At 35.5% G+C, this 17870-nt stretch overlaps 1 protein-coding gene across 3 annotated transcripts in view; it reads right to left on the bottom strand.

Annotated features, from left to right (window-relative positions):
- WDR11 (WD repeat domain 11) overlaps window positions 1-17870 on the bottom strand; it is a 54551-nt gene that overhangs the window by 35077 nt on the left and 1604 nt on the right. For 2 of the 3 annotated variants that reach the window (XR_003797109.1, XM_029245869.1), the window contains exons 3-10: window positions 11773-11926; window positions 10632-10805; window positions 8286-8472; window positions 5419-5584; window positions 4878-4992; window positions 3832-4027; window positions 3393-3496; window positions 168-344 (exon numbers count right to left, since the gene is read on the bottom strand). Coding sequence is in view for 2 of the 3 variants with exons in the window: in XM_029245869.1 (XP_029101702.1) it covers window positions 168-344; window positions 3393-3496; window positions 3832-4027; window positions 4878-4992; window positions 5419-5584; window positions 8286-8472; window positions 10632-10805; window positions 11773-11926 (1273 nt within the window). In the remaining variant the exon portion in view is untranslated. The remainder of the gene's footprint in view (window positions 1-167; window positions 345-3392; window positions 3497-3831; window positions 4028-4877; window positions 4993-5418; window positions 5585-8285; window positions 8473-10631; window positions 10806-11772; window positions 11927-17870) is intronic. The other variant, XM_029245868.1, reaches the window with a different exon arrangement.

Here is a 17870-nt window from a genome sequence, read left to right as displayed (position 1 = left end):
AAAAAAGTATTTCAAGATGAGTATTTATACAATTTCATTTAGCCTCTTCCTCCTCTTAAAGCATTTTAAAGGAGAATAAAGGATTTTCTAGTAACCAGGAAACTTAAATATCTTAAAAATGTAAAATAGACATTAAGAATTAAAAAAAGAACAGGTCCAATACTCACCAACAGCAAGCAATGGCTGATACATCTTGATATTTTTTGTGGTCAATGGTGGGCACATACGGATAGCAAACTGTGGTGAGGGCAGTCCTGAAAGCAGACCTGTTAGCAGGAATTTGAGTTGCACTTCCTTCAGAATGGAGCCTTTGGGATGTTCTTCCCCAGCAATTGCACTTTGCCCTGATTTGTAATAAAAAATACAAATATGCTAACTGTAACATACGCTGTTCTTAAAAATCTAAAGGCACTTTACAGTGGAAGTATACTCTTCAGGTCTAGAAGGTGTAACGTAGCACTCTAGTGCCTGTATCTATACACCAAGTCTTACTTGGCTATGGGACTTAAACTGCATCATCTAATATCTCAAAGGATAGGTTACTGCAGAGTATTGCTATCCAGAATTCAGGGACCTGTGTCTTCTAAGAAACACCATTTTAGCCAAAGTTCCTGGTATTAGGGCACCCAAGGCAAATCAAGAGGACTAGGGTTAGAGAACAGTTTCTGCAGCATGAGCTATTACAGAGCATTCCTGTCTTACTGCCTTTCTAAAGGGTTACTTTTCAATCTGATGCTCTTTAAAGTGCACATAAAATTGGTAATCACAAATAGCAGGTTCAGAGAACTCATTTAGATTTCTAATAAGAAATCTTAATGTGTCAATGTAATTACAACATTTAAGCTTTATAATTACATATTTTTATATAAATAAGTAAAATAAAATTTAAATACATACTTAAAATTACTAATTAATATATAAACCGTCACTAGTAACAGTTGTCTTAAATGGCATTATTTTTAGATACAGCGTTCGTACTTAGGTTATCAAATTTCAAACTAAAAAGATGATTCAAATAAAAACCATTCACAAAATGTGAATACAAAGTGTGCAACAAAATCAAAACCATTCACTAATAAGGGTATAAAAATTTTCTTCCTTTAAAGCACTACTGAATACTGGGATAAAGTTGTCAAAAGTACATATCAGGAATATGTGTGAGTATATATATATGTACACACACACACACACACACACACACACACACACACACACACACACTGTGAAAGGGAAGAATGAAATAATTACTAGAAGTGGGTGACGGGATTCTAACTAAACCTTTTAAAGCTGTAAAGTTGTTTTAGTAATGATGTTATTGTAAAATCGGTAAGATATACAGAAAAAAAAGGCCATCAGTTGAATCCAAATAAATGATTCCTTAGGATAAGCCATACAACTGGTATCAATCTTAGTAACAAAGATGGGGTCTAAAGGAATGGCAAGTTCTACAGGTAGGTATACCATGTTTACCAACCCTTGGCAGCTTGGAGTTCACTTCAGGAAACTGCCATATTTCTCTCCAAGCATCTTCCATGTGAGGTGATTCACAAAGTAGGGCAGATGAGGCCTTACTAAGCAGCAGCCTTTACCCAATGAATATAAATCAGGCCTCTGTATTTAACTGAATTGCTTTCAATTACCACTAAGTACATAGTGAATTTCAAATTAAAAGTTTAATTAAAAGTTTTAATTAAAATGTTTTCAAGTAACAAAGATTTATTTAATACTTTTAAATCAACAACACTGGCAAGAACTGCTATACAATCTGTATCATTTTGTCTCCTAAAAAATGTAAGTTATATCACTTAGATACCTAAACAGCATAAAATTACAAACTCCTACAGGCTTTGTATTACTGATTAGTTCTGTGCATCTGTGTTTATAATTCTTTTCACTTTAATATTTTATATTAAGTGCAGACAAGGTCAATTAACTTGGAAAATTGTGTAACTAATAAAATAAATTTTGCAAAACAATTATGTGTCTAAACTTCCTCATATGGATTTATGTCTAGAAGGTGAAAAGAATTTTAAGTATAAAAGTTAGTGTCACTGAGCACAAGGATTCCACAGCTGGCAGGAATTGTGAGAATACCAGGGTCTGGAGAGGTCTTGCTTAGATTACGGTGAAGCAGCCGGGACTAGATGCCATGGCCAAGGAGCAGACTCCAGACTGGGATGACTAGGTTCACACTTCCACTTATTGGCTGTGTAGTCCGGGGCAAGTTTTTTAATCCCCCTGGGTCTCAGTTCCCACATACATAAAATGGAAATAATAATAATAATAATAGTACCTACTTTGTAGGGTTGTTGAGCTAATACTTAAAGAGAATTTGGCACAGTATTTAACATAGTATTAAGCACTCAATAAATGTCATCTCTGATTAAGAAGATTAATAAGTTAATGCTCTTTCTAGTATATCATGGATCTTTACAGCATTTAAACAAAAGAACCTAGTAAATAATATCCATTTTCAATTACATTGTGGGAGAACAAATAGTGATAAAGAAAATCCTTTATAAACCACTAGCCACAATTTTAAAGGAATTAGACATCAGCACTGCTTGGCATATTTACAATTTCTAGTTGTATATATTTGAAACCACCAATCCTCATTCTTCCTTGAATATATAGTGGTCCTCTAATAATTAAATTAACTTTGAAGCAATGTATTATCTGCAAATATTTGTTGAAATAAGAATTCCCAACGTGAAAATAAGAAAATGTAAGTCAAAAAGTTAAGACGATTTTTTCTAATACTGCTCAGTTACTTTATTCCTTCAGTAAATACTTATCACACATCTAGAATGTGCAAGGCCCTGGGCTGAGCGCTGGGGATGCAAAGCTGAATCAAGCACTGTCCCACCCTTGTGAAGCTTATAATTTACTGTAGGGAAACAGACAAGTAAAATCACAACTACAATCAGCTGATGACTATGAGGGACCACATAAACCAGGCTTGGGAGGTTAAAGAAAGCAACACCTGAGCTGAACTTTGAATAAGGAGTAGCAGAAAGGGAGAGAGAGGAAGAGTGTGTTCAATTCTGAGCTGAAGGAGCAGCGAGCATGGAGGAGGAGGTATGGTATTGCCCAGCAAGGGCTATATATGCAGCATCCAGATGCCTCATGCCATCTCTTTCATTTAGATCAGAGTCCCTCACGAACGAACATTTTCTAATTCCAGCACTACAATAATAGTATATACTACTTCAGGTACTGTTATGCTTAAATATTTTATACCCCTCTGATTTATTTAGGAAAGAATAAGTCTACATTTTAGTTTTCTGAAGTGTTAACTTTGACTTTACAATAACTACAACCACTGACTATTAATTTTGCCCTTCAAAAAGTATACCTAACATAAAAGTGAGAGAAAAAAAAAAGCAGTTTACCAATCATGTTATCTAAGGAGAGGTCTGGGAGTTTATTCTGTAGCACTCCTACAGGAATTCCACAGAAAGACACGGGTGAATATAAAGGTGACACGCCAGAACTACTGCAAAGACATAATAATTAGATGGTTCTTACATATTTAAAACATATTTAAAACCTGGTTCTTACATATTTAAAACCTGCATCACATGTTAGTAACTCAAAATACTAATTTTAGATCATAGTATTCTATCAATTTTTACAGTATTCATTAATCTAACCCATAGGTGAAATATCTCTAGCAGGTTTACATAATCTCCTAATAATCTAAAGTCTTAATTATCAATTTAAAAATATTTTTTTCAGAAAAAAGGTCCTGCTATTTTTATATGATTCTGGTACTCTAAAGAAAGGGGGAAACAAAGCAAAACAAAAAAGAGATCCTATTGGTCCATTTACCTGTTCCGTGAATTTCGATTACAAACGGCAGACTTCAGTTCCCATATCATAACCCTGCCATCACTCACTATGAGGGCAGCTGCATTCTCATTGACAGGACAACACACCATACTGAAGGGACGGACAGTTTTTGTCACCCTGATTGCATCACACTGGCTTCGTAAATCATAGGTAAGCTCCTGGACAGGATCTGGATCTTAACAGAGTATAGTTTTCTTTTAAATATTAGAGAGCAAACATATCAATGTCACTGCTACTTGTTTCAATTTAAATAATACCTCAACCAAAAAGAATATCATCCCTTCACTAATGCAAAGTTTGTCAAAAATGGCTTCCCTGTTTACAATTACTAATTTCTTCAGGATATAAAGAAAATTTACTTAATGACCGTCTACACCAAGTCTAATTTCCAAAATAACAATTATTATCAAAATAGTCTATTTAATATTTTTAAAATAAAGGAAATTCTTTGAAAAAGGATCAACAGTAATATATGATTAAATAATTAACAGTGCACTTGTAGCCCAACATAATTTACTGTGGTCTACAATAAGCCTGAAAATAATTATACTTTATAAAAGATGTGAAAGTCACTTTCACCTTTACATAGTACATCATTCCATAAAAACATTAGTTTTGTTCTCCAGGATAAGATTGAAACTGACAACTGAATGCCCTGGAGACTTATTAACCTGTTACTTTACCATGGAAATCCTAAAGCAGAGAAGTCAAAGAGGTATATACAAGGTTGGACTTGCGCTAAAGAAATAATCACAAAAGATAACATCCACTTAGCTCATGGATATAATCAAGAAGGGATTACAAAATATTACTATCTTTGCAGCCTACAAGAGGTGCACTGTTATAATACTCAGAGATTATCTTGGGCCTGGGTTTTTTTATGCCTCATGTTATAACCATATTCTACTTTCTTAAGGCAAGGATTATTATTAACTCCATGCTTTGGTGAGTATTTGCCACATGAAGCTTTATAAAATCATTCTGAAGAAAAATATAATTAACATTATTGTGAGATATAAACTCACCTGGTTCTTCATTTGAAGTGGTGAAAATACTATTGTAAGATCTTCGAACACGTAAGGTTATACAACCATTTTCATGTAGGCAAAATAAACCATCACGCTGAAAGCAGGGTATTACCTTTAAATAGATGATGTATTTGTTTTTAAAAACAATAGATTTTAAAAGTATACACCTTGAGATTCATAAACTCATATTTAGAGAATATGGGCAGAAAAAACCCCAAAACACAAAAATACACATATAATCCCCTAGTTTTAAAACTAAATGAACATTTAAAATATCCATTAATAATCCTAAAACAATCTGTCTTTATCCATGTAACTTAAATAGTTCAGTACATATCTCCACATCAGTCAGAAGAATTTCTAGGGTTAAATCAAACCAATCTAAAGTGCAGAAAAATAAGGAATGTAAAATAACATTGTTAATCTTTAAATAAATAGAAAAAGAGAAAGTGAGACTAAGGACTTTTGCAAAATTATGGTTTTTCTCTATATAATTCATAATCAATTTGTGGTAATATAATTTATAAGTTGTAGATACCTGCAGAAATGGAACTCCTGTTCGTTCTATTGCAATCACACCCACTGTCTGATTCACCTCAAGGTCAAGGATTAAAATCTCTCGAGGATAGAGGAGCAACATGTGATTCCTTTTGGAAGGCAGGTATGCCAACTGAAGGCAATCATTGAGAGTTATGAATTCAGCACTGAAAAAAGTAAACATTTACTTCAGGCACCAAGAAATGAGTCAGACTCACAAATGAATTTATTCATGAAACAGAAACAGACTGAGAGAAGCAGAAAACAAAACTATGGTTACCAAAGGGGGAAGGAGGTAGGGGAGGGGTAAATTAAGCGTTTGGGATTAGCAGACACAAACTACTATATATAAAACAGATAAACAACAAGGTCCTACTGTGTAGCACAGGGAACTAGATTCAATATCCTTTAATAAACTATAATGGAAAAGAATCTGAAAAAGAACATGTAATATAATACGTATAACTGAATCACTTTGCTGTACACCAGAAACTAACACAGCATTGTAAATTAACCATAATTCAATTTAAAAAAATGAGTCAGACTTTATTCATATCAGAAAAAGCTAAAAAAGAATTGAATTTTGTACTTTCCATATAATAACTGTCAATGAGAATGTACAACTGTTTCCTGAAATGACCAACACGGGCTAGCATCTAAAAATTAGATCTCTTCTTTGTGCCAAAATCCAAATTACGACAATGATACTGTATAGGTCGGATAGAGACATGTTTCTGAATATGTGAAAATGTAAAGTAAAGTAGTAAGTCTGTGGTATGAGATGGTCAGTGACAATACTATACGGCATTCTTAAGACAGTAGTTTTATTGTTATTTTGTAATTAGAAGTACTAGATAGACTGCTGAAATGAAGCCTCAGGACTACAACATAAAGCACATAGGGCAGTTAGGGCTAGGCAACTGGGTCAGGAGTCACTGCGCTATCTGCACGGCTTGGGCAAGGAAGGCACTTCCTCTACTCCGCCTTCATGCACTTTTCAGCTGTCTTAAAGCTTTCTTGAAACAAAGCTTCGTACTTTATTCACTTACCACAGCATTTTCTTCTGTGTAAATAAAAGAGATGAAATGATATGAGGATTATAAAGACTGTTAGAGAGACTCAAAACTCATTTTAGTAAGTTGTGATTGTGGTATATATTTAATCACAACTTTATTTTATAATAAATTTATATTTAATATATTTCAGTAGGAATGGGCATACAATTATGTACCCTTTTTCTTACACAACAATTTTATTAAAAGGTTTTGAAACTTAAAATAAAGTTAGATTAGAGGACTAGAGACAGGGATGTGGACTGCATTAAAATCCTGGCTCTGCACTTCCTAGCTGGGTGAGCTTAAGCAGCATATTTAAAACAATGTGAGACTCAGCTTCCTCATTTATAATGTGGGCACAGTACTACTGCCCAGGATTGTAGCAAGATTATATGTAATAATGTATGTGAAAGTACCCAGAGTAGTTCTATTTGAAGGGATAAATAATGCATTTCCCCAGTACTCAAGATGAACATATGATTCACATGACAGAAAATATAATGTATATAAATCATAACTTATAAAACTATGCAGGCAAAAAATAATTATTTAGGACACAGAATCAACGCAAAGTAAATAAAAAGTTCTCAAGATATTTAAGGAGTAATCTTAAATTATTTCAGCACAGGGTGAGGGATAAATCAGTGAATTTAATCAGCCTATGGTTTACTATATAAAAATTATATTTACATATAAATTCAGAATGTATTTGTAGAGCAATTTGTATTTTACATTTTTTAGGTAATTACCCACAAAATCTAGATAGAATAATCTTAGCATATTAAAAATAAAAGCTTTTAAAAAATGAATGCCAGGGCTTCCCTGGTGGCGCAGTAGTTGAGAGTCCGCCTGCCGATGCAGGGGACACGGGTTCGTGCCCCAGTCCAGGAAGATCCCACATGCCGCGGAGCGGCTGGGCCCGTGAGCCATGGCCGCTGAGCCTGCGCGTCCGGAGCCTGTGCTCCGCAACGGGAGAGGCCACAACAGTGAGAGGCCCGTGTACCGCGAGGAAAAAAAAAAAAAAGAATGCCAAAAAACCTACCAAAGCAATAAAAATATAAGAACTACCATATCACTAGGAAAAAGACAGAAATCTATTTTTAATGCATAAAATTAGTTCTTTAAAATAAAATTGTACTCAGTTGAAATTTCTGAAATAAACAATAATAGCTAGCCTTTACCAAAAGAATGCTTATTGAGTATCAGACGCTATGTTCAGTACTTAAGCTATTGCACCTATTAATCCTTACAACCCTAAGAAATCCTTTCAAACACTATCTTAGAGATTGGGAGAGTGAAATTTGACCAAGATTAAATTATACTTTGAGTCACAGAACTACAGCTTCCCTTAGAATCTTGGCCCTTAACCAGTACGGGAAACATCTTTACATGCATGAGAAAAACACCTATATTTTATTGGCTAATAAGATTACATAGCATTTAAGTCAGGAAAATGTATTTAAAATGAAAATCCAGCTTTGGTCCCCCAATTTTTAATGTGTTCAGTGGCCATAATTTTAGAATCTTTATCTCTTATTTTCAGAAGTCAAAACTTTACATGTGTCAAAATCAATGGGGGATGTTTACCACATTACTGGAAACAAAGGAGCCACGTTAATGCTAAATCTCTTAGGGGAAGAAACAAAACACAATTTTCCTCTTATAAATTCAAAACTACAAACAAGAAAGGGTAACATGAAGAAGAAAATTAATCTTAGTACATCTCCAAAAATGATTTTTTCATGAATAGATAACTAGATAAATGTTGAATAAATAAATGAATGTTGCTGTTAGTTTTACACTTGTAACTTACCTAGGTTTCTCTTGAGTGATTAAGATTTTCACTTTATTAAGAGCCTTCTTGGCCCCTGTGGCTGCAGCCAGCTTGGTGTGAGCTGGGCTGGAGTGTGGGCTGGATATGTACACTTTTTTCCCAGGGCCTGAGGGTGGCTTGGATGGAGAAAAGTCTGAGATGAATACAATGCCCTCACTGGTGAGTACTGTATTGAGAGAAGCAAAACTCTAATTAAAGTTTAATCAAGTATAGCATAGAGTTTTATTCCAATACAATTTTGAGAGCAAGGTAATGATAATTTTAATAATATAGAACTGGCAGTGTTATGCAGTCATAACATAACGGGAATGTTCTCCAAGTTAAAGTGAAACTGGTGGTCCATTACAATTCATCAGAGGCCTCCAAGCTCAGCATTCCAAATTAATGTTTTATATTAAAAAGATACCAGAAGGTTACTGGCAGAAAGAACAAATGTTTGTTCTTCCAAATATATTCAGTGCATGGACTTTCATTAAAAACCTTTCCTCATTATATCCCATAACTTCAAAATCCAAAGACTTTCAGAATATAAAATTCACAGAAGAAATAAAAAATCCCATATGTAAGAGGCTCTGCATACCACACTTGGTAAGTTCAAATATTTGACTTGATGATACTAATTTTTCATCATTTTCATGAGCTACTCAGTCTAAATATATTTTCCTTTTTCTTCTTGCATATCAAATTGAACCTCGGGATGTGTAAAAAGTGTTCTTTTTCTCTTTACATCTAGAGTAAAAGTAAAGTGCCAACAGCAGTTTACTAAGTGTACAGAAAACGGAAATGAATTTCAAGGAGGCAGCACCACATTTAACAATACAAATTACGCCTTTTTATGAATGAAAAAATAATCCCCCTCAAAACGGGCTGACTAATACTAATACGTATCTGATTATAAAAGTCTTATCTATCCTGGCAATCAGCAAGGCTGCTTTAAACACAGGGAACAAAGCAGCATTCAAGAATCATGACAACCCCGGCACATTCAATGAGCAAATTAAACATGTTAGGTCAACTGATGCTTTGAAATATATAGTACTTTCATCAACCAAATTACAGAGATGCAGTATATTAGCCTGAAGCCTTGTCTCCTTTCAGATTACAGAAGTCACCCTTCAAGGTCCCAGTCATTCCTTCTTTTGTGATGCCCTCACTCCCTGACGCTGCCAGCTAGGCCAGCCCTCCTCTGTGCTCCCACAGCACTGCATTTCACAGCAAACTAGTGAGTGAATGAGTGAGTGAGTGTACACATACGTTCATATACACACATTTATATATACAAAGCCTAAACACATTGTATTGCAATTATTTATACAGCTGTGTTTCCCATTTTAATTTCTACTTGTCTGTCCTACTCTCCCTCCATCAACTCACACACACACACACCCCTCAATAAACGTTGGTGGATACATGTTAGAATTTTGAGTCATTCAAATCCAGGGAAAACATTCTTTACCATAGTTAATCCCCTTACCTCTTTCAAGTCGTTGATCGAATATCAAAATGAAGCCTATTTTGACCACTTTATCTAATACAACAACTTGCCCACTCCCATTCCCCCACTCCCTTTACCTTGTTTTACTTTTTTATACCACTTATAACCTCTTAATATGTTGTAATTTATTAATTCATTATGTTCATAGTTTACAATCTGACTCTCCCTCACTAGAATGCAAACTTTATGAAGGAAGGAATTCTTGCCCTGGTTCACTGATATATTCCAGGTTCCCAGAACACTCCTGGCATATAACAATAGCTCAAGAAATATCTGTTGGCTAACTGAATAAAAAATATTTTCTACATAATTTAGTCACAAAAATATCTGTCTAGAATCTGATTTTTAGATCAGTAGCTTAGTAAAATATCAAAAGCACACTGGGAAAAACAGCCTCCACGAGAAAAAAATCCCTTGGGCTTGGTCTTTTCCTGACATGCGTCTGTTTATGGCACTCAAAATATACGGCATGAATTAAAACAATTTTTTAAAAAGGAAGAAATGAATTTGGCCACAGACTAAATGAAACCCTTGACTCAGGTTCTTTCGATGTTCCTAGAAAAAAATTTAATTAAGTCTGAATTAGAGTAACACAGCTACTCTTTCTCTGACTAATCTAATTCTGTTCACAAATTCCACACAGTGAAGGTCTGGCTTGCTGATTTAAATTTCTAACCATCATAGTATCTCTAATAAGAGCTGAAAATATATGAACTAGATGTGTTTCTCATTTTAACATTATAGGTGTATGAAGGGTGTGTGTGTGTGTAGCATTAACCATATATGTTACAAACACCTCAACTCATTTTCCACAAGAAACTAGTACTCACAAGTTAAATGTGAGGGATCAAAAGGATCAAAAGAAAAAGAAAGAATGTTATCTGCATAGCTCTTCTTCCAGAGTCTGGTGCCAGTATCTGCATTCCAGAGCACAATATAATTTGGCGGATGGATAGCAAGCAATAAATCTCGGGAAGCATCCTGATTCCATAACCACTGAACATCTGTAAAGACCAGAAAAATAAAGGCAAAATTCAGAAATCACCCACTTCAAATTACTTGTCTAATGTGTCCTTGATATCTAGTTGTGTGTGTGTGTATGTGTGTGTGTGTGTTTACATAGTCCTTAAAATCTTAACTACCCCCCTTCAATGTTGCATATATGTGTCAGGATTGATAGGAAAAGCTAATTTTATATAAAAATGAGCTGTCTGGACATTAGAATCTAGAGGTCAAAATTTCCAAGTAATCTGAAATATTACTTCAAAGAAAATACAAAGCAATTTACACTATTCATTATTTAAAACTTTATGTCAAAGACTGTCCTAGCCATGATCAATGTCAGACTCTCCTAATGTTTTTGTGGAATTACTTAATGGGACTTTACAGAATTTCATGTTTTTCCATAACAATAAAGAGGATAAGGATCTAGTTCAATAGCACAGTAAGTACTTGATAAGTATTTTTTAAATAGCCATTTAAAAGATTCACTCAGTCAAGAGAGCCACTCAGTCAAAGCCTGAAGAGCCCAGGAATACTGTATTGATTATAGGTCAGTAACATAAGCAAGCAAACAAATGATCTATGTGAAAATGAGAAAAAAATTTATCTCTATTAAGAGAAAGTAAGCACTGAGGGCTAATTCAAAAGAGCAGTTCGGGCCAGCTTACTTATATTCTAGCTTACATTTACAAGACTGTTTACAGCAGCTTAATTTTTCTCATCATGCTCAACTGAGGGCAAGACTGAAATTAATGCATTTTACCAAAGCACAAATCAACTGAGATTTGAGGAAATAAGCCCAGAAGCGTATTGATAAGGAAAAGAAAGCTAGATTCGGATCAGCAGAACAGGCTAAACACAATCAAGAGTTAACTGAGAAGTGATGAAATTAAACGAAAGGGAAAAACCAACCACTCTAAGAGTAAGTGTATTAACACAGACGCTTGGCAGAGTACAGACTTTCCTCACCCTGAATAGGCTTGGCATGCTCTTGGATCTCACACTGAGCTACTCCTGCTGCTACATCCCAAACGATGATCTTTCCATTGACATCAGCAGAAGCTAAGCGCAAGGAATATGGCGAGCCAATGTTATGGTGATAATTTTCCCTGGCCCATTTAACCTAGTATCGAGAAGAAATCAAATCAAGTAAATACTTGCACTGGATGAAACTATACATAATTTTCATAAAACGCCAACTGGAACCCAAACTACATTCTACACTTATATTATAAAAATAGGAAACTAGGGAACCCTCCTACACTGTTGGTGGGAATATAAATTGGTACAGCCACTATGGACAACAGTATGGAGGTTTCTTAAAAAACTAAAAATAGAACTACCATATGACCCAGCAATCCCACTCTTGGGCATATACCCAGAGAAAACCATAATTCAAAAAGATACATGCACCCCAATGTTCACTGCAGCACTATTTACAATAGGCAGGACATGAAAGCAAACTAAATGTCCCTCAATGGAGGAATGGATAAAAATGTGGTACGTACCTACAATGGAATATTACTCATCCATAAAAAAGAACAAAATAATGCCATTTATAGCAACATGAATGGACCAGACATTGTCATACTGAGTGAAGTAAGTCAGATACAGAAAGACAAATATCATATGATATTGCTTATATGCGGAATCTTTAAAAAAGGGTACAAATGAACTTATTTACAAAACAGAAGTAGAGTCACGAATATAGTAAACAAACTTATGATTACCAAGGGATAAGGGCAGGGGGAGGGATAAACTGAGAGACTGGGATTGACATTTACACACTACTATATATAAAATAGGTAACTAATAAGAACCTGCTGTACAGCACAGGGAACTCTACTTAATACTCTGTAATGGGCTATATGGGAAAAGAATCTAAAAAAAAAAGTGGATATGTGTGTATGTATAACTGATTCATTTTGCTGTATAGCAGAAACACAACATTGTAAATCAACTATACTCCAATAAAAATTTTTAAAAAAGGAAACTAGCTTCCATCTTGAAAGTCAGACTTTTATTATTTATGATATTTTTTAAAAGTTGCAATTAAAATATTTTTGAAAACATCACAATGTTCCTGCCTTTAAAATATGAAAAATGATGCACAACCTTAATAATATGGGGAATTCAGGTAAAAAACTCCAGAATACCATATCTTAAAATGGTATGATCATTGGTATATCATTTGATCATAGTAATAACCATAAAACCTAATTCTGACATAACATGTAAAATCCTAAATCGCTAAGCAGAATCTTTTCCTGCATTCTATTCTTCTAATTAAAAGGAGACAACTTACAGCTACAAAAACCTTGCAGAGGAAAAAACAAAAGCAAACAAAAACTCTGGCTATCCCTCTCATAAAATTGGAAAATAACGTTAACAGTTTTTTCTCTAAAAAACAAATTTGTGCCTCACAGTTTTAGTAATATCATTAAGAACAGTTTTTTAAAAAAATAAAAAACACAAGAATCCCGGCACAAAATTAAGAAATTAACTGAGCATCGAATACTGGCAGAGTAAGGAATAAAACACAGAGTCCTAACTCTGAGCCAAGGCCTTCCCTGGATAGAACCTCCCCTCCCCTCTAGCTCAGCATCCTACTTGCTTACTTCAGAACATTTCCCACACAACACTTTGTAATTATTCTGTTTACTTTCTTTTGACCTATCACCAACCCTATCACCAATCTCACTCCACAGGGCAGGATCACCAAGGCCTCGCTCACATTTCTATCCCCCAGCCTTAACACAGTGCCTGCAGCTGACGTTCGAGTATGTGTTCAGTAAACGATCTTAACACCACAGACTCTTCAAATATATACCTATGTAGACATATGTACACAGACACACAGATGTGTGTATTTGTAAGTAAGCACTCATAGAAAATGCTAGGTTAGGGAAGCATGCTAACCAATTCCAACAGCCTTCGTGAAAAAGATGGAAACAAAAAGTTTTCTGAACTCCAGTGTTAAACAAGCCTTAGGTTTCTACTCCAACACATCTTTTCCTCAGGCAAGAATTTTTTTAATAAAATGTGTGCGTAGCCATATATATATGCATGTATGTTTGAATGTGTATATACATATATTCACATGTATGAATGTATGTATACTCTCCCTCTTCATTATTTGCAGATTCTGTATTTGTGAATTTGCTTACTCGCTAAAATGTATTTGTGATTTTATTTGCGAAATCAGTATTCGCAGTGCTTTTGCAGTCATTCATGGACATGTGCAGGGTAGTGAAAAATCTGAGTCACTCAACATGCAACCGCATCCCAGCTGTGGTTAATGAGGCACTCTTGTTCCAGTTCTCATAATGTAAACAAATGTCTTTTCTGAGGTCTATTAAGTACCATGTTTTTTGCATTTTTGTGCTTCTTGTTGACGATTTCACTGTTTAAAATGGTCCTCAAGCGCAGCGGTGAAGTGCTCTCTAGTGCTCCTAAGCACAAGAAGTTGTGACGTGCCTTACAGAAAAAAGACACGTGAAATAACCTTTGTCCAGGCATGAATTATAGTGCTATCAGTCATGAGCTCAATGATAATAAATCAACAATATATAATAAATGTCTTTTAACAGAAACACATAAAAAACAAGGTTATGTATCAATCAGTTGATGAAAATATTGTGACTAAAGGCTCACTCGGAACCACACCGTGTATTTCCCTGAGGAGCCATGAATGTTTCAGTATATGTTAACTCAGTGTTTGCAACAACTTTACAGAATAAAACTACCATGGATAAGAATTATTGTTGTGTGTGTCTGTGTGTGAGTGTGTAGTACTTGAATTCCATCTTTGTAAACGTCAAGCAGTGTACATATTAAAAAAAAAAATCAGACCTACTAGAGAATGGACTTGAGGACACAGGGAGGGGGAAGGGTAAGCTGGGACAAAGTGAGAGAGTGGTAGTGTATATATGGACATATATATACTACCAAATGTAAAATAGATAGCTAGCAGGAAGCAGCCACATAGCACAGGAGGATCAGCTCGGTGCTTTGTGACCACCTAGAGGGGTGGGATAGGGAGGGTGGGAGGGAGGGAGACGCAAGAGGGAAGAGATATGGGGATATATGTATATGTATAACTGATTCACTTTGTTATAAAGCAGAACTAACACACCATTGTAAAGCAATTATACTCCAATAAAAATGTTAAAAAAAATCACCTAAACACAGCATAATCAAACTGCTGAAAATCAACGTAAGGAGATGAGATGAGAAAAGATACAATGCATACAGGGAAACAAAGACAAAAATTTCTCATTAAAAATTACCCAAGCTGGGAGATAGTGGAGTGATATCTTTAAAGCACTACAAGAAAAAAAAGAAAAAAAAAAACTGGTGAAATAGTTTCTCAGCCAAATAAAAGCTGAAAGGATCAACCAATATCAGATACGTGCCTCAAGGACTTAAAGGAAATTCTTCAGGCAAAAGGAATATGATGCCAGACTGAAACACAGATCTACACTAAGAAATGAAAACTCCAGAAATGCCAAAAAGACAGAAATGGTGTGTGGCGGGGGAGAGAATATATTTTTTCTCAAAAAAAAAAAAAAACCCAAAAAACAAAACAAAAAAACCCCCTATACCTAACATCAGAATTGAATGAATGCTTTCCTCCTAGGCTCAGGAATAAGACAAGAGTATCCTCCCTCCACTTCTATTCACTGTAGTAGAGGTCCTAGTCAACACAATAGCACAAAGGAAAAGAAATAAAAGACACCAGATTATCAGTGAAAAACCTAAACTGTCATTATCTGAAGGTAACATGATTGTCTATGTAAAACAAACAAAAAAATCACCCAAATTACTAGATCTAACAAGTTTAGCAAGATCACAAGATACATGTTAGTATTATAAAAAAACAAATCACCTGGGGCTTCCCTGGTGGCACAGTGGTTGAGAGTCAGTCTGCCTGCCGATGCAGGGGACACGGGTTTGTGCCCCGGTCCAGGAAGATCCCACATGCCGCGGGAGCGGCTGGGCTCATGTGCCATGGCCGCTGAGCCTGTGCGTCTGGAGCCTGTGCTCCGCAACAGGAGAGGCCGCAACAGTGAAAGGCCCGCGTACCGCAAAAAAAATCACCTGTATTTTTCTCTACTTCACATTACATACAAAAATTAAGTCAAAATGGATCTGAAATTTAAATATAAGAGCTAAAACCATACATTCTTAGATGAAAACAAAGGTGTAAATCTTATTGACATTGGGAAGAGCAATGGTTCTTGGATACAGCAACAAAAGAAAAACATTATCCCTACATCAAAATTTAAAACTTTTGTGCTTCATAGGGCACTGTCAAAAAAGTGAAAGATAACTCACAGAATGAGGGAAAATATTTGCCAACCATATATCTGATAAGGGACTTGTATCTAGAATACATAAAGAACTCTTACAACTCCAAAATTTTTAAAAATACAATTTTAAAATGGGCAAAGGAATGAACAGACACTTCTCAAAGAAGATATACAAATGGCCAAAAAACACATGGAAAGATGCTAAACATCATTAGCCAGCAGGGAAATGCAAACCAAAACCACAATGAGAACCACTTCATATCTGCTAGGATGGCTATAATCAAAAGGACATATAATAACAAGTGTTGTTCAGGATGAGGAGAAATTGGAGCCCTCATACGCTGCTATAGAAATGTAAAATAGCACAGCCTCTTTGGAAAATGGTCTGGCAGTTCCTCAAAAAGTTAAACATAGAGTTGCCATGAGTCAGCAATTCTAATCCTAGGCATATACCCAAGAGCAATGAAAACACAGGTTCACACAAACAGACTGTGCACAAATGTTCACAGCAGTATTATTCATAATACCTAAAAAGTGGGAAATACCCAAATGTCCATCAATAAATAAATGTTGTATATCATACAGTGGAATATTATTCAGCAATAAAAAGGAACAGAGTACTGACATATGCTACGGCATGGATGAACCTTGAAAACATTATTCTAGGTGAGAGAAGCTAGGCACATATTGTATCGTCTCATCTATTTGAAATGTCTAGAACAGACAAATCTACAGGACAGAAAGTAGATTAGTGGCTGCCTAGAGATGAAGGGGACAGGGAAAAGGCATGGGTAGCAATTGCTAATGGGTACAGGGTTTCTTTTGGGGGTTATGAAACTGACTGTGGTGACAGCTACACAACTCTGTGGATACACTGAAAGCCAGGGAATTGTATGCTTTAAATGGGTGAATTTAAATGGTATGAATATCTCAGTAAACCTGTTAACAATGAAAAAGACCCCAAAACTCTATCTCCAATTGTAACAGCTCCCCTAAAATTTCAGATCAGTATAATTCAATTGCCCCAGGTGTCTCAGACTTTGCACGTTAAACACTTAAACTCACCGACTTCTCATACATTCACCTCATCAAAGCAACACTGCCATTCAACTACTCAAACAGAAACCTTGGAGTCATTCTATTCTGACTCTCCCTTAAAATTGTTTACTATAAAGGCTATCAAGTTTACCTCTTAGCTCCTAAATGGAACTCCTTCATGCCTCTGCTTTATTTTAGGCCCTAAGAATTTCCTGCCCAAACTACTGCAATTCTCCTAAATGATCCCACTGCCTTGTCTTCCCTTTTTCCAACAGATCCTCCACTGCTGCCAGAATGAGTTTTTCTAAAATGCAAATACAATCATATCAATCTCCTACTTAAAAATCCAGATTCCTTCATAATCTTACAAACCTTTTGGGGCAGGTGAATTTCTCCAGCTGCCTTCTTTCATCACTCCTATATGTGTATCCCATCTTTTAGCCATCCTTACACATATTACTTCCCTTTGTGTATATCCTCCCTTTTTCCTGCAGTGCACCTCTCCCAATTTTCACTTGGCCAACTACTGTTTACAGTCCCTAAAATGAAAAGACTTCTGAGACCCTCCTCTGATCCCTAAAACGAGGTGACCTGTAGCTCCTTTGTCTTTCCACAGCATATTAGGCAGGTCTCACTTACCACACTGTATTTGTATGTTTTCTTTTCATTCTTCCTCGCTAGACAATGAATTGCTTGAGGGCTTTCATCTCTATATCC

This window comes from Monodon monoceros, unplaced genomic scaffold, assembly GCF_005190385.1.
Source record: "Monodon monoceros isolate NGI ecotype Baffin Bay Population unplaced genomic scaffold, NGI_Narwhal_1 Super_Scaffold_4, whole genome shotgun sequence".
NCBI lineage: Eukaryota > Metazoa > Chordata > Mammalia > Artiodactyla > Monodontidae > Monodon > Monodon monoceros.
This window is presented reverse-complemented; position numbering and strand designations above follow the sequence as displayed.